At 38.2% G+C, this 27,580-nt stretch overlaps 1 protein-coding gene across 8 annotated transcripts in view; it reads right to left on the reverse strand.

Annotated features, from left to right (window-relative positions):
* Window positions 1-27,580, reverse strand: part of Ehbp1 (EH domain binding protein 1) — a 250,966-nt gene that overhangs the window by 135,747 nt on the left and 87,639 nt on the right. For all 8 annotated transcript variants that reach the window (XM_038320910.2, XM_038320899.2, XM_042054614.1 and 5 more), the window contains 2 exons: window positions 16,579-16,760; window positions 13,844-13,983 (listed from right to left, as the gene is read on the reverse strand). In XM_038320910.2, coding sequence (XP_038176838.1) covers window positions 13,844-13,983; window positions 16,579-16,760 — 322 coding nt within the window. The remainder of the gene's footprint in view (window positions 1-13,843; window positions 13,984-16,578; window positions 16,761-27,580) is intronic.

The raw sequence follows: 27,580 nt of genomic DNA on the forward strand, positions 1-27,580 counted from the left end.
TTACATCTGCAATTGCACCCTCTCCAACTGCCCCTCCCAGTGGCTCATATATATGATTAAGTAGCTCCCCCCCCAATAGAAGTCCCTCAACCATTATTCCATGTTTGTCTCTCTTAATCTCAAACACCTTAAAAAAACATAGGCATCTGTGATTTTTTTCGGTGTGTGTGTGTGAGAGAGAGAGAGAGAAAGAGAGGGAGAGAGAGAGAGAGAGAGAGAGAGAGAGAGAGAGAGAGAACTTGCCGAAGCTGGAAGAGTGTGTTGAGTACCCTGGGACTCAATTCACAAGTGGTTGTGAATTGCAGCCTGACTTGGTGCTAGAACCTGAACTTAAGTCCTCTGGAACAGCAAACAACTGCTTCTAATTGCAAAGCCATCTCTCCAGTCCCAGAATGTTGTAATTTTTCAAGTATCCTCAACATTCAACTACCTGTACGTTCCAGTCATCACCTCCCCACATACACCTTTGTTCATCCTCCTCCTAACTCTGCTCTGAGGCTGCTTGTCTGTGTGTATCTGTGTGTTTTGGGGTTGGGGTCTCACTATGTAGCTCAGGCCTGCCTTGAATTCGCAGTGATCTTCCTGCCCCAGCCTCCTGGATGTTGAGACTGCATGTGTGTGCCACCAAGCCTGACTCGCACCAATGTAAATTCTAATTGGCAGTTCAGGATAACTTTTGGGTTTTATCTGATTTCTCAATAAGCATAAATAGCCATTCACACCATGAAAATGTTTTTCCCTTTTAGGACACCGTATATTCTTTTTCTCTGACCCTGTGGTGACTCTGAGATTTGCTCTGCCTCAGACCCCTAGGACACAATCGCCAGTTTCATTCTTTCCTCTTTCCTTGGCTTAAGAACACGCATAAATGAAGATAATCCCCAAATATGTGCTGACTACTAGTCACACAATGAACCTAGAAAATACCCTCACATACTTAAAATATAAAAAACAGAATTTGCCGGGTGGCACACGTCTTTAATCCCAGCACTCGGGAGGCAGAGGCAGGCGGATCTCTGTGAGTTCGAGGCCAGCCTGGTCTACACAGTGAGTTCCAGGACAGGCTCTAAAGCTACAGAAAAACCCTGTCTCGAAAAACAAACAAACAAACAAAAAAGTGGAATTCAACAACTGTAGCTATGTTATGTTCATCTGGTATTTCTAACACCTAGCAGTGATTTACTGGAAGTAAGGGTCGCTATTTCAGGCCTTACTACTCTTTTCTAATCTATGAATTACTCACTCATTTTCTTAATTATCAAGGAAGCTTTTAATTTTACCTAAATTAAATTCTAATTCATTAATTTTTTATTTCATGGCTATTAGAGATGGTCGTTGACTTCCAGTCAGTTTAAATTCCCATAAAGTCATTGTATATTCAAAATTAACTTAAAAGACCTAAATTACCAAATGTCACAGCTTAGCCACATACTAGACTGCAAAGTATTGGCTGTTCATCCTGCAATGACATGGCTGACTGGGGTTGGGGGATTCTCAAGAGCTAATCCTGCTGATCTGTTAATCTGACCTATGGCAAAACTATGCTATCTTGGTTATTAAATCTCCAGAGTAAAGCTTAAAAGTTGGTGTTATTACCATTATTATTAATCTGTTTTATCCCCCTCCCCAGATTTGTATGTTCTCAGGCTCTTCATATATTTTAAAATAAACTTTTACTTTATATTTAATTTTAGATATTTAAAATATCAAATATTTTAATAAATAAAATACTTTTATAAGCAATTTTTTGGGTTTGTTTTAAGCCCTGCTAGGATTATAATTGGCATTGGATTTATAGGATGATTTAGGGAAAACTAGCAATTTTGATTCCCAAATCTACAAATATAGAACGAACACTCCATTTATTAAAACTATTTTTATTACCTTCAATATTGTATTACAGTATTATAAAGGCTTTTAGCATCTTTCACTAATTTATTTCTAAGTAATCCATGGATTTTCCCCCCAAACTTCTGTTTAAAATGGAATTATGTTAGTTTTCATATGTTTACTGCTTATATGTAAAACTACATGGCTGTTTCTATACCAACCTCATATTCTATGTAACATCTCATGTTACACATGAGCAGTGAGTGTGAACATGCGTGCTCCAGTTCCAGGCAAGGGCTAAGGGGTCCCTTATCAAAGCGAAGGAATACCAGGCTATTGAAACTTTGCTAAGAAACATGGTGCTCAATTTTGGCAAGTACTCTTTCTTTAGCTGTTAAGATGGATGTGATTTCTTCTTTATTTTGTAAATGTGGTTAAACTAACCTTGAATTACTAGAATACACTCTTGAGAACTCATGTTGATACTAAGAATAGTGTTGCCGAGCTCTTCTCACTATTCTCCATAGACTTCTAGCTCCTTCCCGTACCGCCCACTTCTGTCCCATCCTGTCAAAGAGTCTTCTCTGCGTGCTGGGGATGGGGAAGCTAAATGTTATCACTAACACAAGGAAGGCAGAACTGGGGTTCAAGGGCAACGGAACTTTTACTGTTCTAGGAAGGTAACATGCCCACGTTCCAAACAATGTGGAGATACTCCTCCTCTTTCTCTCTCTTAGGATTTCCAACTCCTTTTTAATTATTTTTTTAATTCATGGATTTATTTTCAGTTTGGGGAATTTTTAATATAGGGTCTCATGCTTGCTAAGCTAATTACAGCTTTTCTATCACCAGCCATTCTAACTTCTTTTAAAAGTAGTTGTTCCTTATAAACCCTCTGGTACAAGAACTGGACTGGAGAGATGGCTCAAAAGTTAAAAGCAAGGCTCACAACTGAAAATATAAGAAGTCTGAATTGCCCCATTTTTCTGTTTCTAGCTTACCTCTCACGCTGATGACCACATAACAGGTTTGGGTTTCAAAAAATTCTTATCCTTTAAATGGACTTTCAAAATATATGGCTATTTAATTTTTTATGTTACTGACTGCATAGAAATGCTATGATTTTGCATATAAACAACCTGGGTATGGTGGTAGATGCTCAGGAAAAAATAAGCAACTTAACAGATTCATTCTCTGACTGGAATCATTGATTCCAAGAAACCTTTCTAATCAAGGGTGAGAGACCTATGTATCCTTACTCAGAGTCCTGGGAAGTAGGACATTTAATCTCATAAGGCTGAGTCATACCATTATCAATTCTAGTGCTTCAAATCTGTAAGTGGTATCTCCTCTGCGACCATCTGTGCTGTTAAGAGTCTTTTCCCCTGAAGGTAGCCAAGATGTCATTCTCTCTTCCTTCTCCCAAATTAACTTTATCAACTATGGATTAACAAACCCCAGGCAACACTGCTTATGGTAAAAATGACTCCTGCTTGATATGCTGCATATGGATGTAGGACTCGGAATCTGCATCTGGTGGGAGACTAAAGCTTTGGGCTTGTCTGGATGTGGAGAGGAACTGGGCGATACTTTTGGTGGGCTCTGAAAGGTATGGTTACCAAACCACTGAAAAAGACGCCGGTTCTTGTACAGCACAAGGAATTTTAGGCAAACAACAACAATGAACCTGCTGCTAACTATGTGCATCTCTTTGCACATAGGAGAGGACAAGGAATGGAACGAAATGACTTACTGTTTCCTATAGAATATGCTTTTAAGTTAACCCAGTGCTAGGTTTCATCTATTTAGGCCATGTGAGTCTGAATTCTAAACAGATGATGATGATCTTTTCAATGAGCATATCAGGGGTCTTTATAATTTCTGAGTTGCCCCAATACTGTTTCATATAAAATGTTTTAGTTGGTCTGATTTTGTTATGGTTTACTAAATAAGATCTTGTCATTTACATAGGTATTTTTTTCTTCCTGTTTTATGTTTATTTACAAATTTAATTTTATAATTTTGTAATTGATGAGGCTCAGTGGTAGATGACTTTCCTAACATATGAAAGAACTGGAATTTAATCCCTAACTATCATAAAAAGTAATCAATCAATCAAACAAACAAACAAACAGAAAACAACTGGACAGACAAAACCCAAATGAGACAGGTTAAAAAAAAAAGAAGATATTCAATCTGCATTACAAAGATGGGCATCTTGTTAAATATTGCTTCTAGCAAAGTAAAGTTGCTGTGCAGATGCAAACACTGATTATTTTAAACCTGCACATAACTTCTAGTGCTGACTCAACTTTTCGTTAAAAAGCTTTGTCTCCCCTCCAAGGCCCGTTACTCATACCACATTTCAGGAATTCTCTACTGTAGTTAAAACTTTCCAGTCCGTCCACTGACATTGCATTTCTATAAACTGTATTGTCACCTACAGTTTCAATAAAGGTTCTTGTTTGAGAGCTAGTCCCAAAATGTTTCCAGCAAGTAGGGGCGCCTGTTCTCAAACGAAACAGGACAAGGATTTTTTGATCAGTCCCAATATAGACGCCATGGATTAGCCTTATAGCAAAGATTTTATGTAATTTTAGAAGATACATTTTGTCAATTACTACTGATTCAAAAGTTATTTTCTGTAGGCAATTACCAACTAAATAGATATCCTCTAGATGTCGATTTAAGATATACATAAAATAACTGTTAGCAGTTTTATTCCTTCAAAGGTTGTGTATTATATATGCTATGAAAACCTCATGATTGAACCATTGTTTTACATAGCTAATATGTACTAATTAAAAACATCTACAAAAAGTGTGCTCCTCCTAAAGATGAGGGTGGGAAGAGTCTCTGCATGAAATAAGGTGGGAATTAGAAAAGTAACAGCTATCTCAACAGCTGGAAGAAAAAGCGCCATCATACCCAAGGCAGAAGCAATGGCAGAGGAAGCCAGGGGAAGTCCCTTCCCTGGGGCATTGACAGCTGGCAAGACAGCATTTCAAAGAACGTCTGCAGCCTCAGCTCCACAACCACACACCCTGGTAAACTAAGACCAAAGGCACAAGACTGTACACTGAAACCACACAAACAAAATACTGCAAGGCTGAAAAGCAAAACAAACAACCCTGAATCAGATGTGAACAGAACTCAGAAGCTGAAGCCCTCAGGGAACCGACTTTCACAGAATCTGAGCAGTGTGCACAGCACTGGTGAGAGCTGCACAAGACGACAGAACATAATACACATCTTTCAATAATAACTAGGAATATTAATGATCTTGATCTCTAATAAAAAGACACTGATTAGTAGGCTGGATTTTAAAAATAGGATCCATGAAACACACGTTTTCTTCAAAGAAATACACTCTCTAGAGGGGAAGGATGGGAAAGGACTTTCCAGCTGATGGGACATGAAACACTCCAGCATAGGCAATCTAATATCTGGTCAGATATTGTTGCGGGAGCTCCTTCTGCTCCTTCAGCCAATAGCCGCTGAGATACCAGCCCATTGGGGCGTGGTCTCTCTTTTTAAAAATGCGGCCACTTCCCTTGGCTCGCTCTCTGGCTTCCGGCTCCCCTTCGGACGACTAGGCTCCCTTCCTGATTGCGCAGAGGGCTGTTGTCTGGGACGGTGATCTGTAAGCTTTTTCCCCTTTAAATAAATAACCATTCTATTAATCATAATTCCAAACTGGTGTGGGATTGTTTGTGATTTACGCCATCAAGATATTGTCTAGCATCTAGATATTACGTAACACTTATAAAATAGACCTCAAACCAAATCTGGAGTGATTTAAAAAAGTCACTTTATACTGATTACGAGAATACTCTATAGAGGACATTATAATACAGCATTTTTATATAAAAAAAACAATATAAGACACAAAGTTTCAGATTAACCCTAACACTCCAATGTTGGGTGATTTCATTACCCATTCTCACTGATTAACTGGTATCATAGATCAGATGGACTTAACAGGTTTCTATAGAACATTCTGCCCAAATATTGCAGTATTCTGCATTCTTCTCAACTTGCTGCTCTAAACTTTCTCTAAAACAGATAATGCTAGGACAAAAGCAAGTCTTAACAAATATAAATGAGAGTAGCTTTTTGTATTCTATCTGATCACAATGAAATAAAGTTAAAAATAGACAGCAAAAAAAGCTACAGAAACTAGAAACTGATGGAAATTAAAGAACACATTGCTGAATAATAAAGGGCCCACTGAAGAAATTAAAAAGGAAATTAAAAATTCTTAAAATGTACAAAAGTAAGGACAAAACATATAAAACCTGTGAGATATAATGAAAGAGAAGAATGCATAGCTGTAAGAGCTCACACTGAAAAAGAGAAAGAGAAATCTCAACTAAGTAATGATGTACTTAAGTCCCTGAGAAAACAAGAACAAGGCAAACCCAAAGAGAGTTGGTGAAAAGACTCAGGAACAAGGCAGGTTGGTGATGGCGCAGCAAGCAAAGCTGCTTGCCAATGTGATGACCCATGCAGTCTGTCCTTTGACACACACAAGGAAGGGTCATTTTAAAAAGGAAGCGTACGACAGAAGTTAATGAACAGGAAATGTAGAAAACAATACAACTGATGAAAGAAAAATTGGCTCAGGAAGACCACCAAATTCATTTTATGAAATTACATCACAATCAGAGAAAAAAAATGAAAAGAGAAAATTATAGACCAGTCTCCCTGATGGTCAGAGACACAATTTTTTCAAAGTATTTAAAAACTAAGTTCAAGAACACATCAAAATGATCATCATAATCAAGGTAATTAATCTCATTCCAGAGACTCAGGGATGTTTTTAACAAACATAATGCATTACATAAACAGACTCAAGGACACAGATCACATGACTGCTTTAATAGATGCAGAAAAGGCCTTTGGCAAATTCAACATTCCTTCATGACAAAAACTACGGAAAAAACTAGGAATGGAGGGAACATGTCTCAGTATCATAAAGGGCACATATGACATGACAAACCTAGAGCGGAAAGGAAGAAAACGAAACATTTTCACTAAAATCAGGAACAAGACAAGGGTGTACACCCTATCCACTCCTATTCAGGAAGCCTGAAGTCTTAGCTAGAATAGTAAGACGAGAGAAAGAAATAAAAGGGGTACAAACAGGAAAGGAAGTTATAATATTACTCATGACATGAGTCTGTACATAGTAATCCTACAGATTCTACCAGAAACCTCTAGGATAAGCATTTTCTGCAAAGTGCTAAGATACAAAATTAATAGTAAAAGTGAAATTTTAAAAAAAATATTTATTTTGCAAGCATGAATGGTTTGCCTCCATGCAGTGTATCACATGTGTGCTTGATGCCAATGAAGAGCAGGAGCCGGATTCCCTGGGGCTGGAGTTACACACTGTTGTGGAATATTAGTTTAAGATGTATTACATTCATCTATGCTGCGGACTATCTGTTTGATGATGCAAAGATGTGTTGCATTCTTTCATGTTGCATTTGTTTAAAGCTGTGTTACTGTGCCTGTCTGAAACACCTGATTGGTTTCATAAAGAGCTGGATGGCAGTAGCTCGGCAGGAGAGACAGATTGATAGAGCTGCCATGCAGAGAGAATAAGTATGAGAAGAATTCTGGGCTAGAAGAAGAACAAGAAGATGGAGGAGCAAGAAAAGGAGAAGAGGACACCAGGAGCCAGCCACACAGCTGCACAGCCAGCCACGGAGTAAGAAGGAGCAAGATATATAGAATAAAGATGGGTAAAAACCCCAGAGGCAAAATGTAGTTAAAGAGAAACAGGGTAATTAAAGTTAAGTTAGAGAAGCTAGCTCGAAACAAGCCAAGCTAAGGCTGGGTATTCATAAATAAGAATTAAACTTCGTGTATTTATTTGGGAGCTGGGTGGTGCCCCCCCCCAAAAGTCCCAACTACAACAGATGGTTGTGAACCACTATATAGGTGCTGAGAATTGAAACCAGTTCCTCTGTAACAGTAGTCAGTGCTCTTAACCGTTAACCCATTGCTCCAGCACCCAAAACTAACATACAAAAATATATATTTATTATTTTACAATAATAAATATATATTATTCCAGTAATAAAAGTACTAAGAAAGAAATTAGGGAAACAGTCCCATTAAGAAAAAGCCTTGGAATGAACCTAACCAAGAAAATGAAAGACCCCTACAGCAAAATTTAAAACACTGAAGAAAAATAGAGGATGACCCTAGAAAATGGGATCTCCTATTGCTCATGCACTTGAAAAATTAATATTGTGAAATATGATTGTTCCCACCAAAAACAATCTAATGATTCAATGTAATACTTATCAAAATTCTACAACCATTCTTCCATAGAAATCGTAAAATTCCTATGGAAGACCAGTGAGATTGCTCAGTGGGTGAGAGTAGCTGCCAGCAAGCCTGACAAAAAGCGTTCAGTCACTGGAGTGAGGAGAAAACCAACTTCCACTTCTCCTCTGACCTCTGCACGCATGCTGTGGAAAATGCACATGGATACACAATACTCTAATTAAAACAATAAAAAATTAATATGTAAGCATAAAAAACCTTTTAGTAATCAAAACAATTCCGAACAATTAGAATAACACTAGAGGCATAAAATGCCAGATTTTCAAATTATTTTAAACATTTTCATTTCAAAATTTAATGCTACACTGGAACAGTATGAAGCTGATGTGAAGATCAACAGAATTAAGTCCCAGATATAAACCCATATATATACCTGGTTTTTAATAACGATGCTTAAAACCACACTGAAGGGGAAAAAAATCGCCTTGTCAATACATACATGGTGTTGGGAAAATGAAATATCCACATGTAGAAGAATGAAACTAGATTCTTATCTGTCACGCATTACAAAAATCAACTCCAAATAGATCAAAGGCATAAAGTTAAGATCTGACACGTCAAACCTGTTAGAGGAAAAGGTAGAGAAAATAGTTTAAGATCTGTGTGAAAGTAAGGACTTTTAGAATGGGTCTTCACTTGCTCAGAGAATAAGGCCAACAGCTGACAAGGGAAACCTCGCGATCACAAGCTTTGTGCACAGCACAGCAGTCACTCGGATGAGATGGCACCTACAGGATCTAAGGCCTTTACCAGTTACACATCTGACAGGAATAATGTCTAGAACATACTCTGCAAAAAAAGAAGTAAACATAAAGAAATCAAACAACCCAGTGCAAAAATGGTCTATGGATTGGCACAGTGTTCTCAAAAGAAGAAACTCAAATGGCTAATAAATACTTTTAAATGTTCCTAGGGGAATGAAAATCAAAATTACTTTGAGGTTCCATCCAACCCCAGTCAGGATGACTATCATTAAAAAATCATCATTGATAACAAATGCTGGAGAGGATGTGGAGAAGGACGAACCTTTACTGCTGGTGGGAGTGTAAGCTAGCAACCACTGTGGAAATCACAGTAGAAAATCCTCAAAGAGCTAAAAAGAGAGTGACCATACGACAACAGCTATACCACTCCTGGACCAGCGATCAAAGGATTCTCCACGTTACTGCAGAGACATGCGCACACACTCGCTGTCTATTCGATAGCTAGGAAATGCAATCAGTCAAGTGACGGATGGATGATAAAGGTACAGAACATGTTCATGATAGAAGTTCATCACGTTGTAAAGCAAATGGAAAAATGAGACTTGCAGGAAAATACTACACTAAGTGGCGTGACCAAAGCACAGAAAGACAAATGCCACCTGCTATCTCTCATATGCAGCTCTTTTAGATTTGTGAGTTCAACTTGGGGTGCCTGCAGAGGTTAAGAAGTTAAAAAAGGAGCAATTAGAGAGCGGAGGGGAAGAGGACTCAGGGGGAAGCAATAGTAGAGCACATGTGATATTCTGTAGCGGGGGAATACTGGGGAGTAAAGGTTTATATGGGGATGGAGGTGAGGGGTGGAAGAGATAAGGAGGTAAGGGGGTAGCTAAAGCAAAGGATGTATGTAGAAGACACTATTTTTTAAACTAGTCAAAAATAATAATTTAAACAGGAAAGAAAGAGTTTGAAGGAAGACACCCTGAATGGGTAGATAATGTTACTACCAGAGGTCAAAGTTAATAAACAATAATAACACTAGTAATGGGGTATGGAATACTTCCTTCTAAGTTGTTGGTCAAGGAGGTTCCAGAGACCCCCACAAAACAATACACACAATTACCACTGCTGCTGGCTGCCTAGCAAAACAAGATGATAATTGTTGAAGCCACATAGGTTGCAGGATATAGAGAAATCAAATAGAAAGTTAGCTGGAACTTTCTCTCCACTGGCTGGCTTTTACAGTCCTAGAAAACATTATGCAGCCACAGGAGGGAAAAAAAATTCGCAGTTTTACCCATCTGTGAACACTGCATGCGTCAACAGCAACCTACCAGGCAAGACACACCTGCTGGTGCAACAAGTGTGTGACTGTGATGGAGAGGTGACCAATGACCTTCTGACTGGATGTGAGGCCTGCTTCACAAGAAGAATCCACACCTGATAATGTACACTGGTCAAAAGTCCGTGGCTGGGCAGGTCATAGGTCCTAAAGAGGAACCTACTATTGCTGCCTTCTAAGTGGACTGCCTAAGGTAAGTGCTGTCCACAGCCTTGGTAAGAGAAGCTTCTGTCTGCTGTGGACAGGTGTTACTGCAGAGGCTCCTAACTGGGCAAAGTGCTAAGAATGAGTGATTGTTGAGTTCTCAGTCCTAAAGGGCCAGCTAATCAACTCCTCACTGTTCACAGAGCATCATACAAAAGGGAGCAGGAAGACTGGGTTCATCACCTTTTCATCATGGATGAGGGAGGGGCTGGTAAGACCTTACCTCTCCCGGAGGAACTAACTACCGGCAGTTACTAGTTGAGGGGGGAGGGAGAGCCATATCCTCAGTCACCGAGTCTGAGTTTCCCTTGTTTAAGTAAAGAACCTCTAAGCTATACTCACTCAAGGAACTTGCTGAAAACAAAAGGAAGTTCAGCTGGAGCAGGAATGAATAGGCAAGAATAATGGAAGAAGTATGAGCAAAGGACATTACACACAGGCAGGGTTTTCCCATGGAGACCTCCAAGAAACCCAGGTTATTGTCAAAGCTATTGGTTGCTGTTCACAAACTGAAGTTAACACCCACATAACTCACTGAACATAGAAAAGTCAAGCTGGTGCCTATCCAGTCTTCATCCCTCCTGAGTAGTGTTCATGGTATTAGAAGGTACTCTGCACATTACCAGTGGAGAAAGGGAAACACCAACCCAGCTACAAATGCTTGGATCTACCTGTGACCTGCCTACAAGAAATGCTGGTGCAATAGTGGCACAAAAGTTGTAGGAATAACCAACCACTATCTAATTGGAATTAAGTTCCACTCCATGAGATAGAACTCATGGCCAACACTACCTAAGTGGTCAAGAACCTGGGACAAGATAGGCCACAAACCTAGAGAAAAACCAAACACTATTCTTTTGCTAAAGGAATGTAGCAATAAAATGACTGATACCAACATTCTGCTATACTCATAGATCAGTATCTTGCTCAGCCATTATCAGAGAAGCTCCCTCTGATAGAGGCTATGGTAGATGAAAACCAATATAGAGACCTACAACTAGAAATGTGCTAGTTGTACTAGACAATTTTCAAATTACATTGAAATGATTACATTTCAAAATATTCTCAGGAGCTAGAGAGATGGCTCAGCAGTTAAGAGCACAAGGCCTCTCTCCAATGAGAGACTTGTCTCCATGAAATTCTTCCTCTCACAGTTCTGAGAACTCTGCAGAAGAGGAGGTGGAAAGACTGAAAGAACTGGGGTGATGGAAACATCAAGGAAGCAAGCAAGGCCTTCCAGATACAACAGGACTGATGCATACGAATTCAGAGACAGTGACGGCACAGCAGGTACAGGGTCTTGTGCACAAGTCTAAGCCGGATAGGTTCCAAGAGCTAAGAGGGGAAATAGACACAAGCCCCATCCCTAACCCAGAAGCTGTCTTTAATTGATAGCTGCTCACAAAGGAAAAATTAGTCTTCTACAATGGAGTCTCACTGGGGATACAAACCACATTTAAGGGCAGGCCCCATGCCCAGCCATAGAGAGCCAATGAACTCAATGGTAGTTTTCAAGATTGTTTTTGTATCTCACAATGCTTTGTCTGAGGTTCCTCCTCTCTGTCCTCACAGCTCTTTTGCTTATATATTATGGATTCTGATTTTGTATTTACAGGATTTTTGTGTGCAAATGTGAAGCCTCAGCAACTATATGTGTTTCTTGACATTTCTCTTTGGCTCTTTTTCCGCCCTGTTTGTTTTGTCCTATTTTGATTTGTTTTTATTTTATCTTATTTTATTTTTTTATAATTACTATTCTAGACACCTCTTTGTATTCTAATTAAAGAAAGAATGAGTGTGAATTTAGGTGGATGGGGAGGTAGGCGGGAGCTGGGAGGAGCTGGGGGAAGAAAAACTGTAATCAGAATATACCATATTGAGGGAAAAAAACCTCTTTTCAATAAAATAAATTATTGTGCTGCTGCTGCCAATTGTATGCAATTGTATGCTAACATTTATTATTGGGGGACAGATACTAATAAAATAAGTATAATAGCCCAAAGGAGATAGGGGGAAGGGACTGGCAAAAAAATTATATTGCATTTCTTATAAGAGGAGCAATAATATATTTTGTTTTAATTTTACTACTAGTCAGATCCACAGGGTCATTCATTTATCTGTCTGGTTTACTCATTTTAAAGTCTATTATTCTAAAATGAAAACAGGAGACATAATTTTCAAATTATGCTAACAAAAAATGCTTAAATTAAAAGAAAATTCTCAGGAGCTGGAGAGATACCTCAGCAGTTAAAAGCACTGGCTTAAGTTACGAGGACAGGGGTTCAATTCCCAGCACCCACACAGTAACTCCTAACCATCCATAATTCTAGTACCAGGGGCTCTAACACCCTCTTCTGGTCTCCACCAACGCAGGCATGCATGTGGCACACAGATATATACACAGGCAAAACACCCATACACATAAAATAATGTAAAAAATTAAAAATCAGAGTGGCAAAATGAAGGGAGATAGAGAGAGGAAAATAATAAGAAAAGACCTCATCTATATATTCATATATATATGAATGTATATACAAACGTATATCTATATTAATATAAGTGAAATTAGGTCAGCAATTGGAATAGAGAACTTTTTAAATTCTTGTGTATCACTTGGCTATGTGAGTAGGCAGGTGGGAGCACGCACATGTGTGATGTAAGTGTGTGTGCAGCCAAAAGCCGAAGTCTACCAGGTATCTTTCTCAGTTCTCTCACTGAGCCCTGATTTGGCCAGGCCAGCAAGCCCCCACAGCCCCTCCTCTTATCGCTCCAGCACTGGATTACAGACAAAGTCTCTGTGCTTCTGGGGACAGAACTCTGGTCACTATGCTGTGTGACAGGAGCTTTACTGACTGAGTCACTGCCCCAGCTCTGCAAAGAGCTGTTAAAAAGCAAACATTATGGAGCTAGAGTAGCCAAATGATATCTATTAGAGATGCACTTAAAGTAAGAGATGGGCTAAGAATAATACACGTGACAAGCAAATGAAGCATAGTTTACAAATATCAACACTGGACAAAATTTCAAGGCAAGAAGTATAAAATTGAGCAAAATGGTACAGATTTGGATGAGATTATAAAACTATGCCTTCCTTTTTTGAACCAAATACTTTAGGACCTAAGTCCTCTATATGAAAGGATAAAAATGTAAATAAGTTAATTTTTGGAAAATTAACAAAAATACATATGTTTACACTATAAAGGAAAAAACCTCAGTAAGATTTTTTTGAAACTGAAACATAGAGACCTGAATTTTATTTGAATTTGACCAGAAGTAAACTAGGTAGAAATATACATACAAAGCACATGTAAAACATACTGTCTTAAATACATCTGAGTTAAGAAAGAAATCAAAACCTAATTCACAAATTAGAAAATAAACTTCGCTCAATGATAGTAAAGCCAACCTGTGATTTTTGCTGCCTTTTCCTCTTGGTTCACTCGATTCTCATCATCATCTTCATTATCTTCTTCAAAATCATCTAAATTGCCAATGTCAGCCTGCTTCATACTCATCAAACTAGCCAAACTCTGCATATCTTCGTCCCTGTACCAAATTAGCCAAAATACAATACACAGCTTACTAGATGACATTACTTGAAAAATAATTAGAAAATAAAGGTTTAATATGCCTGATCTGCAAATCTTAAATCCAAACATTTCAAAATCTAAACCACTCTGGAACCCAAGCTTTCACATGCGGATAAAGGTGACACACGTGGAACACCTCACGCGTGGCATGTGACAGGCTGCAGTTGAGGTTCGGGTGCACGGAAGACACTGTGCACTGCAGACACTGTGTACAAACTACTTTGAGCCACATGGAGAAAGTCTGCGTGAAAGTTAAACGGCATTGTGCTTAGACTTGGGTCCCCTCCCTAAGATATCCTTATGTATCTGCAAACACCCCAAAATCTAGAAAAAAACTGAAATCTGAAAACTTGCAGAGCTAAGCATTTTGGATAATGGATGTAAGATAAAATATTAACATAGTCCTTCTTTCTGTAAAATAAAAGTACCACCTAGCATGTTGTTTAAGAATATTTTAAATGTAAGAATTTTACAAACCATATAAATTTCTAAATAATGTATTCACTGCAAAGCAAACAAGACTAAACTCTAACTGGTTAAGGCTTTAGAAGGTAATTGTGCTGGCACCCATGGAAGACAAAAAGTTTCTGCAGAGAATTCAAGTAGTTTCTTGAGCATTAGGTCTAGAAACAAAACCTTGGCAGTCCACAAATGAGATAAATCTTGACTTTAAAATAAAACTTGAATTGGACAGACAGACCAGAGGCTAAGAGCACTGGCTGCCCTTCTGGACAAAACTGGGTTCAATTCCCAGCACTGGGGACCCACAAGTGTCTGTAACTCCAGTTACAAAGGATCCAACGCCTTCTTCTGACCTTGGCAGGTTTCAGGCATGTCCATAGGGCACAGGCATAAATACAGACAAATATATAAACTATATATAACACACATATAAAATTATATATATATATAACATATAAAATAACAAAATAAATGTTAAATACTAAAATGAAACACTTAAAACTTCCAAAAGGAATTAGAACAGGAATTCTGAATAGAAAACCATGAACCATTTTGGATCTGTGGGCTGGAGAAAATAAAATGGTAAACCCTGCAAACCATGTGTTAAGTTTTCCGTAGAGCCACAGGCCCTAAAGGTAACTACTGCAACCAAAAATAAATCATCTAAAGCAAAGTCTAGTCTGTTGTAGAAACACCAGATGAAATCTTTAGCTAATTATGAGTTGGACACCATCTATTTGATAAAATATGAATTTTTATCTCAAATATTTAAAAATATAATTTTATGAAGTTTATATTAAATATCTTGAGACAGCTCACTTATGTTTTCTTCATCTGTTATCTTTACCTTAAAACTCACTGAACATGTTTTATAATGTTATACAACATATTAATTTTCAGTTTTGTATACTTCTGCCAAATTCAGACAGAAAAATTAAAATATTGCTCTTTTATAATCTTTAATAATTTTATCTTCAGAATATGACATAACTATGTAAACTAAGCCAAACATAGAAATTCTTCACATTTTATTTCACACAGGCTAAGTTAACAAAATGATTTCTTCTTTTTAAACGAATTTCATGATAGTCAACACAAACAAGAAAAGTTGTATTATTCATATGAATGCCTTCCAAATTCTCAGTTATCAGTAATAAACGATAAGGATTCCTATTAAATTGAGACTCTCATTTAAATGCTCTTTTTCTTACCCAGACGGCTAGGGATGGGGCCCACGCATTTACGGCTCCTTCCACGTGGCTTACACTCAGGGTGAGAGCCTGCCTTCCCCGTGTTTACAGTGCATTCTCAAGCACTTCCCTAACCACACTCACTTGGTGACACAGCTTCTCTCAGCTGACGGCTGCCATCTACCATGACTCCTGCTGCCTTGGAGATGAGAGCCAAACATCTCACTTCGAGTGATACACAGAAACCAGCTTATCAGTCAAGCAGACATGACCGATTATAGTAACCACATTCTACTGGGCTAAATGTGTGCAGAACTGTGGTTCAGAATGGACCATCTTTCTCCCTTATTTTTAATAGAGAGTTCCCAGCATAGCATTTTCATTTATTCTCCCTTCATATTCTACTTAGACAGGCTCTTGCACTGTAGATACCACATGTACTTGTTCCTGACTTGACAATGCAGTGAGTGCTTATTCAGCACAGAAGAAATGATTTTTGGTTTGATTTTGTTTTTGGGAAAGGTATTGTATTAGTTACTTTTTGTCAACTGGACACAAACCAGAGTCACTTTGGAAAAGGGAACCTCAATTAAGAAATTGCCTGCATCAGGCTGGCCAGAAGGCATGCCTGTGTGACATTTTCTTGATTAATGATAGATATGAAAAGAGCCACTGTGGGCGGGGCCACCCCAGGCAGGCAGCCCCGGGGTATAGAAGAAAGTAAGCTGAGAAAGCCAAGCCCAATGACCTCTATTCCTCCATGGCTTCCGCTTCCATTCTTGCCTTGAGTTCCTGTCGTGTGAATGATGTTCATCTTATTGCCGTTCTACTAAGACAAACGCTGTGGTATTTTAAAACATGGGATGAAGGAAGTCGCTTATTTAATGACAGAAACTTACGTTGCTTTTCCTTCCCGAAGAAAGATACAAGATAATGAAAACTGGAGAGTAGCAGATACAACCTTTTTAGATAATGGCTTAAATTTTAACTTGACATCAGTTTGAGTTGGCATAGGGCTTGCGTACTGTTTCATATTAATGCTGCTAGTAGCAAGAGCTTTCCTCCGACCAGAAGGGGATTCCTGTAAGAGAAAAAAAATAATTATGCAGTTTAGAATTATTTTATAGCTAATAAAAAATTACGAACTTCCTCCACTAAATAATTCTTATAATACAATAATAAAATTGTGATGAACTTTTATATTAAGTAAAATAGATAAAAAATAAAACAAAATACTTATACTAGAAGGAAATGTGGGATAAAAACTCGTAAAGAGCATGCTCAGGGGCTCATACCCACAATCCCAGCACTAGGGTGGGTAGAGGCAAGAGGATCCTGAGTTCACGGCTGGCCCCAACTACATGAGACCCTGCCTCGGGGAAACTAGGAAAGGTTCCAGGCTAGTGTGAGAAATCGATCTGTCATTAACTGCCCTAAATCTTGATTAAATTAATGTAACATAATGGTATTTTCCCGTTAGAGCTATAATTTTTTTCTAAGACATTTTGTGATTAATTCTAGTCTTTTCCTTAAGATCACATGTCAGTAAAGAAACTGTTTGCAGATCCCATGGCAACACTGCTGACTGATGACAGCATATCTAAAAAGTCTTTAAAACAGTTAGTGCCCACTCAACAGAACCATACAACAAGAAGCCTGTCTTCTCTTTAAGGTGTTTAATAATAAGGGTTTAGGAGACTGGTACAAGAGGATAGAAAATGGCTGGGTATTAGCCATGTGTGAATATCATATAAATTCTGCAGACATATGATAACACATAAGATAATCTTTCATTGTGTTCTACTGGCAAGAGGCAATTCAGATACAAGACAATCTGTGACATTGTAAACCAGAGGTTATATACATCCACTATTTTCTGAGGATGTATTTCAATTCAATTAGAATTGAAAGCAACATTAAAGATTAACATTAAAGAAACCTCAGCCTTGGTAATATTCCTTCTTTTAAAAAAAGGAGTTACTAAACAGACATTCAATTACTCAATTTTCCAAACAAGGCAGGAAATTTTATCATTAACACCTTTATTACTGTTCAATAAATCCTGGTTCATCATATGAGAGGTCAATTTGTCTAAAGTAAGGCTACTGTACTTGAATCAAAGCATTACAAGACTTTTTTTAAAAAAAAAAAAACACAAAACCTAACATTTCTGCCTAACAAATAGGTAAAACACAATGTCACCTCCCTAAATACCTATTTTAGAATGTGGTCTTATCTGTCAGATTATGCACAGCAATATTACACAGAACTATTAGTGCATGCAGATACCTTATGAATGAATTTCAAAAATGCATCAAGCACTTGAGAAGAAGTTAAGCCCTCTCAGAAGAAATACTTAAGAATATGCAAATACCCTCAACTGAATCAAGTTGAACAGATGTGACTATCCCTAACAATACAAGTGTTCTTTCCCTGGTCGCTACTGTCAATCAAAGGATAAGATTAAGGTCCAAGGTTTTGACAATGTGCAAAATGAAAAGGTACAGTCAGGAATATCAATTTATTACACTGATATGAACAATAATCTCTTATTGTACCTTTAGAATAGCTAACAACCTCTCCACCTAATAGAGAATGTAAAGCCCCAGGTTGAAAAGCATGACACACAAACTGTCACCTTATCACTCTCGGTGCTTGTTCTGTTTCACAAAATTACGACATCCATCCTTGATGTAACAATTTAATTTGTAATAAACTATGAAATTAACATCACTTAGAAATTTTGAAAGCTGTGTTTGAAGACACGCCTTTTAAGATATAGCGTTTTAGTGATATTTTATTTTTAAAGCAAAGGTTATACAGATAAACTTTTCTGAAGTATTTGATACTGTGTGCCTCTGAAACAATAGGTAATAAAACATACTGAGTTCTAAATCCATTCTGTCACACTGCCTAGAAAAGCTTTCCAATAGTGCTAATTAAAGAGTAAAATAAGCAAAACTAACAGAGCTTATACAAAATGAATGCACTCAGTCAGACCTGGATCCCATTTCTTCACTTCCTAAACTAGTAGACCCACAACGGGGTCCAAGAATCAGCTGGTTTTCAGCAAGTTCCACACCATCTTTCTCTCCATTCTCCACCTCTTGATTCCTTTCTCTCAAACTCTCTCCCCACCCTACTAAGACCCCCACCCTCCAGTCAGTCTAAAATCACATTTTCGGGCCCCCTGAAGAAGTTCCCATTAAGTTCTCGTTCTCACTTTCATGACTGTTCCGTTGTTGTAGACAGCCTATATATTTCCATTTCTAAGGATGCGACTTACTGTTGTTAGAAATCAGACACATCTGAGACAGAATGGGGCATTAGGACTTAGTTCAATTTCCGTTTCACTCTCTCACACTGACAAATGTTTTTGAAAGCTGAACAACAGCAAGTATTGCTAAGAACCACCATTCGTACTGCTGGGGACCATTTCAATTGGCACAGCCAGTGGGGGAACAACTCTGCATTGTCTTCTAAAGTTGAATTCATGCACATATTACGACTGAGCAATTCCATCTAGAAAACTGAAAACACAGAACAACTATCCAATGAAATTATAGCAGAAAAAGTAAGGGAAAGAAAGGGACAGCCAAGCACGAGACATTTAAACTCCCAACAGAGAGGGCCAGAGATCTTTCCATGACACATTATAGTCAAGATGCCAAAACTATGAAACCAAGAAAAAAAATACTAGAAGCTAGAAGAGAAAAATGACAACTCACATCACAATGGCATCAAACCTCTCAAGAGAAATTCCAAAAGCCGGGAAAAAATAGAACGATATATTTAAAATCCTAAGGGTAAGGGCTGTCAACTAAGACTACTACACAGAATTATCTTTTAAAATTAACAGAGAAAGATTTTCGAAATGAGCACCAACTGAAGAAAGTCATGATCATCAATCTAGCAGTGCAGAAAATACTTAAAGGGATCCTAAACACAGGAGGAAGAAGGTCTCTATCATACAAGACCAGGAAAGAATAGGAATGGATGAAAAATATGAACTGGGAAATAATCCAATCTTGTCCGACTCATAAAACCAGCAACCCCCTCATTAGAATAAGGGAGAGAAAAGAAGCAGAACTTACTAGCACTTTTGGGCTGCTCCTGCTGAGTGCTTACAATTAAAAAACAAGAGCAAATGACTGACTTGCCAACACATCTCAAGGTCCTTGAAAAACAACAAGCCAAACCCAACTACAGGAGACGGAAAGAAAGAAAAAAGGAAGCCTGTGCACAGACAATGGGTGAATGCTTTGCTTTGTTTTGAGCTCTGTTTTTAACCTTGTTACACCTGGTATTATGAAACTGATTGTGTATTTCCTCACTAGACACTGGAGATGAAAAGACAAAGTTTTGTCCACAAGAATTTTTCATTCTTTAAATGATCAGGCCTCCTGACTCTGCTCCTGAACTTATTTTCTCTAATATCCTCTTCTCTCATTTTCTCGGCTCCCTGCCCTGGCCTCCTCATTGTTTCTCAGCTTCACGCTTACCCAGGAACGTTCTTCTCATGAAAACAATACAGCTAGCTCTCCCTGGCCTTTCAGAGCGTCCCTCAAACTCGGACAACTACGACAAAGCACTCCTGCCCCTCTGTCCTCTTATTGTAGGACTGACTGTCTCTTCCTCAAGCTTCCGCCCCACCATGAAGCTTTCTGCAGGTAATGTGCACACTGCAGGGCAGGCCCACACCCAGGAGTACTTGGCCAACACTAAATGAAAACAATGGTACTTCTGTCAATGTTTTGTTCTGTTTTGCTTTGTTTTGGCAGTTTTTCTCTTAATGAGTTTTTTAGTGTTTCTTTTTTTTGGTGAAAGAGATGGAGAGAAAGCATATGCGAGAGGAGGACACAAAGCTGGGTGGGTGAAAAGGTGGAGAGGTAGAAAGGATCTGGGAGGAGCTGGGGGAGGGAAAATATAATCAAATGTATGAACAATTTATATATTTTTATTGATTTTATTGAGCTATACATTTTTCTCTGCTCCCCTCCCTCCCCTTCCACCCTCTCCCATGGTCCCCATGCTTCCAATTTACTCAGGAGATCTTATCTTTCTCTACTTCCCATGTAGATTAGATCCACGTATGTCTCTTTTAGTGTCCTCATTGTTGTCTAGGTTCTCTGGGATTGTGATTTGTAGGCTGGTTTTCTTTGCTTTATGTCTCTATGTCTAAATACCACTTGTAAGTGAGTAGATATAATATTTGTCTTTCTGGGTCTGAGTTACCTCACTGAATATAATGTTTTCTAGATCCATCTGTTTGCCTGAAAATTTCAAGATGTCATTATTTTTTCTGCTGTGTAGTACTCCGCTGTGCAAATGTACCACATTTCCCTTATCCACTTTTCGGGCGAGAAGCATTTAGGTTGTTTTCCAGGTTCTGGCTATGACAAACAATGCTGCTATAACATAGTTGAACACATGTCTGTGTGGTACTATTGAGCATTCTTTGGGAATATACCCAAAAGTGGTATTGCTAAGTTTTGAAGAAGATTGTTTCCTAATTTTCTGAGAAATCACCACACTGACATCCAAAGGGGCTGTACCAGTTTGTACTCTCAACAGCAATGGAGGAGTGTTCCCTTTTCCCCACAACCTCTCCAGCATAAGTTGTCATCAGTGTTTTTGATCTTGGCCATTCTTACAGGTGTAAGATGGAATCTCAGAGTTATTTTGATTTGCATTTCTCTGATGGCTAAGGATGTTGAACATCCTTAAGTGTCTTTCAGCCATTTTAGATTCCTCTGTTTAGGTCTGTACCCTATTTTTTTTGGATTATGTGTTCTTTTGATGACCACTTTTTTGAGTTCTTTGTATATTTTGGAGATCAGACCTCTGTTTCATGTGGGGTTGGTGAAGATCTTTTCCCATTCTGTCGGCTGTCATTTTGTCTTGTTGACTGTGTCCTTTGTTTTATAAGTTTCAGAAGGTCCCATTTATTAATTGTTTCTCTCAGTGTCTGAGCTACTGGGGTTATATTTAAGAAGTGGTCTCCTGTGCCAACATGTTCAAGTGTACTTCCCACTTTCTCTTCTATGAGGTTCAGTGTAGTTGGCTTTATGTTGAGGTCATTGATCTATTTGGACTTGAGTTTTGTACATGGTAACAGAATAGATCTATTTTTATTCTTTTACAGGTTGATATCCAGTTATGCTACTACCATTTGTTGAATATGCTTTCTTTTTTTCCATTTTATATTTTTTGTTTCTTTGTCAAAAATCAGGTGTTTGTAGGTGTGTGGATTAATATCTGAGTCTTCAATTCATTTCCATTGGTCCTCCTGTCTGTTTTTATGCCAATACCAGGCTGTTTTCAGTACTGTAGCTCTGTAGTAAAGTTTGAAGTCAGGGATTGTGATGCTTTCAGAAGTTCTTTTACTGTACAGGATTGTTTTGGCTATCCTGGGTTTTTTTGCTTTTCCATATGAAGTTGAGTACTGTTCTTTTGAGGTCTGTGAAGAATTTTAATGGGATTTTAATGGGCATTGCATTGAATCTGTAGATTGCTTTTTGTAAGATTGCCATTTTTACTATGTTAATTCTACCTACCCAAGAGCATGGGAGATCTTTCCATTTTCTGGTGTCTTCTTGAATTTCTTTCTTCAAAGATTTAAAGTTCTTGTCATACAAGTCTTCCACTTGTCTGGTTAGAGTTACTCCGAGATATTTTATGCTATTTGTGGCTATTATGAAGGGTGATGTTTCTCTGATTTCTTTCTTAGCCCATTTATCATCTGTGTAAAGAAGGGCTACTGATTATTTTGAGTTAATCTTGTGTCCTGCTATATTATTGAAGGTGTTTATGAGTTGTAGAAGTTCCTTGGTAGAATTTTTGGGCTCACTTAATGTAAACTATCATATCAGCAAATAGTGAGAGTTTGATTTCTTCTTTACCGGTTTGTATCCCCTTGATATCCTTTTGTTGTCTTATTGCTCTAGCTAGGACCTCAAGAACTATATTGAATAGATATGGAGAGAATGGACAACCTGTCCTGTTCCTGATTTCAGTGGAATCGCTTTGATTTCTTCTCCATTTAGTTTGATGTTGGCTGTTGGCTTACTGTGTATTGCCTTTTTTATGTTTATGTATGTTCCTTGTATCCCTGCTGTCACCAAGACTTTTTATCATGAAAGGATATTGTATTTTGTCAAAGGCTTTTTCAGCATCTAATGAGATGATCACGTGGTTTTTATTTTTTAGTTTGTTTATATGGTGGATTATGTTGACAGATTTTCATATGTTGAACGATCTCTGCACTTCTGGGATGAAGTTGACTTGATCACGGTGGATGATGTTTCTGATGTGTTCTTGGATTTTATCTGCCAGTAGTTTATTGAGTATTTTTGCATCAATGAGTGAGATTGGTCTGTAATTCTCTTTCTTAGTAATGTCTTTATGTGGATTGGGTATAAGGGTAATTGTAGCCTCATAAAGAGTTTGGCAATGTTCCTTCTGTTTCTATTGTGTGGAACAATTTGGAGTATTGGTATTAGTTCTTCTTTGAAAATCTTGTAGAATTCTACACTGAAATCATCTGGTCTTGGGCTTTTTTTTTTTTTTTTTGGTTGAAAGACTTGATGACTGTTTCTATTTCTTTATCAGTTATTGGTCTATTTAATTTGCTTATCTGGTCTTGATTATATGAAAATTTTTAATTAAAAATGTGACTAAAATTACAAACTCATGTTAACAAGTCTATAAAATAAATATGCTTTCTATATAAAACAACCTAGTGAGATAAACATCTGTCATGCATTTTTATATTATTTCTTCTGTCTTTTTCGCTCTTTAAAATCTCTGTAATGACTAGTTGAAAGTCAGTTCTACTGGCATGCTCAATCTGTGTTACGATCTGTATCCTTTTAGTTTAACAATGTGAAGAAAACCAAGTCTCACTGATAGGTAGTTGAAAAAAACCTAATATTTTAGTAACTTCATATGATTTTGTGTCTTCACACTTGATACCATCCCAAAATTCAAGTAGTTGTTTCTTAAAGGTTAATGGTAAAACAGAATCTGAAAAACCTTATCAATGAACTTTTTAAGCCCTGGGAAATTAAAAATCATTGCGCTATAATAAATCCATTGTGCTATAATAAATCCACTGTGCTATGATGAGCACCGAGTGAGTTGTCTGCCATCCACAATTTTTCAGTCTCACACTCTGTGTTTGGGGAAAAGTGGACTCTCAGATATTAAAACTATTATTCTGTACCAAAAATAAATTATATTTTTCTATACTGTCACTTATACCATCAAAAAAACCCTCTTAAGCATTAAGACACTATAAAACTAAATGTGTCAGAAAGAATGTTTTAAAAATTCTATTTTTCACTCAAAGTCTGAGTTTTTCAGAGACTAAATAGTTTTAGTTGCTTATCTGCAAGTATTGAGTTTAGTTTGTTCAATTAAAATAAACTGTTAAGCTTGAATAATCACATTTTTACTAGTACCTTTTTTTTCAAGAATTATGTCTCAGGTAAAGAGTAGTTACCTGAGTTACAAGCTCGTTGCTGTGATGCTGTCCTTAAGGTACACATTAGTGCTCTGTGCAGACATCTTGCTTTGTTTACAGCATATTACCAAGACTGGTATTGAGACTTAATTCTTACCCCGATTTTGGAGTTTTAGCTTTACTCAGTAAGGCAATAATGCTGGAGTTCCACCCTGTGGAGCATTCTGGACCTTTCCTGAATCTCTACACTGAGGTGAGAGGTAAACCTGAGTTCAAGTAGAAGCCCTGCATGAAAGCTGTGAAAGACAGCTGTCATCCAGAATGCCTAGTTCAGTTATTAGTATCGTTTCATGAGTCGACGAGGGTCATTTCAGAACTAGTTTTAATTTTTTGGCATATTATTCCTGTTTTAGCTATTTTCCAGAGCCCAGAATGCCTCACACTCTTTACTCTGCTTCTCTGGCAGAAGCAGAAGCCTTATTATGACCTTCATAAACAACTATCATAAAAAGTTTACCTGTCTCACATGGTTAATCAAGATCTCTGGGTATCTTTTATGGGAATTCTCTAGATGCACATCTGTGGCCATCAGCAAACTGCATCATGTTCCTGTTTTGACCATGTAGTCGCTGTGCCTTAACATCACATAAGCATGTATCAACTACCTCATGGTAAACTAGTGCCTGCAACACCCAGCCTTCTAGAGTTGTGAAGCCTAATCCTGGGTCTATTCACACCCTTGTCCTCGAGAACTAGGAAGTTCTAAGCACTACAGAATCAGGGCACCAGGAAATGATACGACAAGCAACTGGAATTCTGAAGAGCAATCTAAATTAATGCTGTTTTTAAATTCTGAGTTGGGAAATCTTGCCCTCTGTCTCATGATTACATGAGTTATTTCACAGTGAAAAGAATAAGCACTCAATTACCTAGATAAACACTCTCATTACTCATTAAAGAATCAAAATTGTCCAATGAGATAATAGAGAATTTTGAAGACATGTTAGCAGTTTCTTAATCCAACCTGCCACTTCAATACAAGAACCTCTTACAACGTACTATTTACTAGAGAGCTGTTGGTGCTTGGCATTCACATGCTACCTATAAACTCAAGTTGCTGTTCTTTGTGAAACATTATTTGGTGTACTGCATTAGCAAGACAAAAAAATCACATTGTACAAAGTTATGGAGAGCTAATTATGTGTCCAGCATTGTTTTCTTTAGTTCCGAGATGCCACTTTAAACTTTGCGCTGAAGTGATAAAGTTAATCTAGAAGAGCAACAGCTCTGACTTTCAAAACTGCGATGCAGGGTTCCAAACTGACATAGCACATGAGCAGCTCTCGGGCCGCGCTCATCTCTGCTCCACCAGCAGACCAAAAGGAAGCACTACAGAATTTAATTTGGAATTCATGGAGCAATTAAATGCTAAAGTAGACATGCTATAGGGAGCTCTCTCAACCACAAAGACTTAATTAGAAACCGTATCAGCTAAAATAACCAACTTAGATGCTCTGGTGGAAGAGACTTAGTAGCAAAGTGTCAACAGGAAGAATAATCATTTAAAAAATCCTAATGAGATATATCAGCATTTAGAAAACTATACTGATTTTAAAACCAAATCTAGCTTTCCTCTAAAATAACCATCTAAATAAAAACCTCAACCTCTCAAAGGGAAACTCCAGGTACATAGAATACAAGCTGAAGTATTTCCTCAGAGGTCTAAACAGGTTGCAGGTGGTCCAAGCTTGAAAAGGAAAAAAAAGGGGGGGAGAGACCCTAGTGTCAGCTCTACGACAGAACTGCTACTGGACTGTTTAGATCAACCTCCTCCCATGTGACACAAAGAAAAATAGCGAAAGTCCACTTGCTTAATCTTATGAAAGCAAATTAGTAAATTTTAAAATTAAGTCTTCATTAGATGTAAGAAAGAAATACAATCACCTCAAGTTTAAAGAGAATTTATTCTGAGGCTTCACGTCTTGGATAGCCAGGAGTGAAAAGCACACACGGCTATGGACGCCTAGGTCTCCACACTATTTCTAAGATCCACGTCTAAGTGCTCACTGCCACAAATACAACACAGCCAAACTGAGCTCAGCTCCTCTCACGGGAGCCCTTCCCTTTGTTTGTTTGTTTATTTATTATGTATACAATATTCTGTCTGTGTGTATGCCTGCAGGCCAGAAGAGGGCACTTATGCAGCAAGTGCTTTACCCACTGAACCATCCCTCCAGCCCTCTCATAATTATTATTACTACTACTGTTATTATTTTAATTCTCTTCTGGATCTGGAGACATGGCTTAGTAGTTAAGAACACTGAGTATTCTTGCAGAGGATTCAGGACTTCCAACACCCACATGATAGCTCACATCTGTCTAACTCCAGTTCTAGGACATCTGAGGCCTCGCAGGCACCAGGCACACATGTGATATACAGACATACATGCAGATAAAACACCTGTATGCATAACATAAATAAGTAAAGTGGAAAAAAATTCTCACTTCCGAAAATCTCAGAATTACATAACTCTGGGCACAGGAGTATGCATCTAGGGTGGGTTGAATATGAATGTCCCCCACAAGCTCACAGATTTGAATATTTGGTCATTAGGGAGTGGCACTAGTGGGCCAGGGATTAGGAGCTGTGACCTTGTTGGGGGAAGTGTTTCACTAAGGTCCTGAGTTCAATTCCCAGCAACCACATGGTGACTCACACCATTCGTAATGAGATCTGGCACCTTCTTCTGGCTTGCAGACAGACATACAGGCAGAACACTGTATGTAATAAATCTTTTTTTAAAAGACTTCTAAAACTCTTTAGTACAGAAAATATTAAACTTTTGCCTGCAGCATTATTGCTAATTAGTACTTTTTTGCTTTGTCCATCAGGATTTCTTTTTTATTAACATAATTCCTTATTGATTCTTTGGGAACTTCACATCATGTACCCCAATCCCATGCACCTCCAAGTCCCTTCATATCTACACCTCATCCCTGTAGTATCTCCCCTCAAAGAAAGCCATCCCCAAAATAATTTAAAACAAATAAAAACAACAAACAAAACCACTTCTATCCTCCATCTTTCCCCACACCTCCTCATTCATCCTAGTGGCACTGGGAGCTTCAGTGTGTCACACAGTGTCCCCTTTTGTCAATTAGTCCACCCGTAGATGTTCACCACAGTGAGTCGCTGGTCTGGCTCAAGGCCTCTGGCCTCTGGCACACCATCACCACTGGACCCTCACCCAAACTCCTCTCAGACATCCTGCTGTTGTCCCGAGTCATGGAGAGCCTGCAGTTACCGTTCAGCAGGACCAGTCCCTTTGTACACACCAGGAGGTCACAGATGGGGTAGATGTTATGGTAGGACCACCCAAGGCCCAGAATGTGCATCTGGGTGATTAGCTGAGCTGGTCAGTCTAGGCCATTGGGAC

Source organism: Arvicola amphibius, chromosome 1, assembly GCF_903992535.2.
Source record: "Arvicola amphibius chromosome 1, mArvAmp1.2, whole genome shotgun sequence".
NCBI classification, from domain to species: domain Eukaryota; kingdom Metazoa; phylum Chordata; class Mammalia; order Rodentia; family Cricetidae; genus Arvicola; species Arvicola amphibius.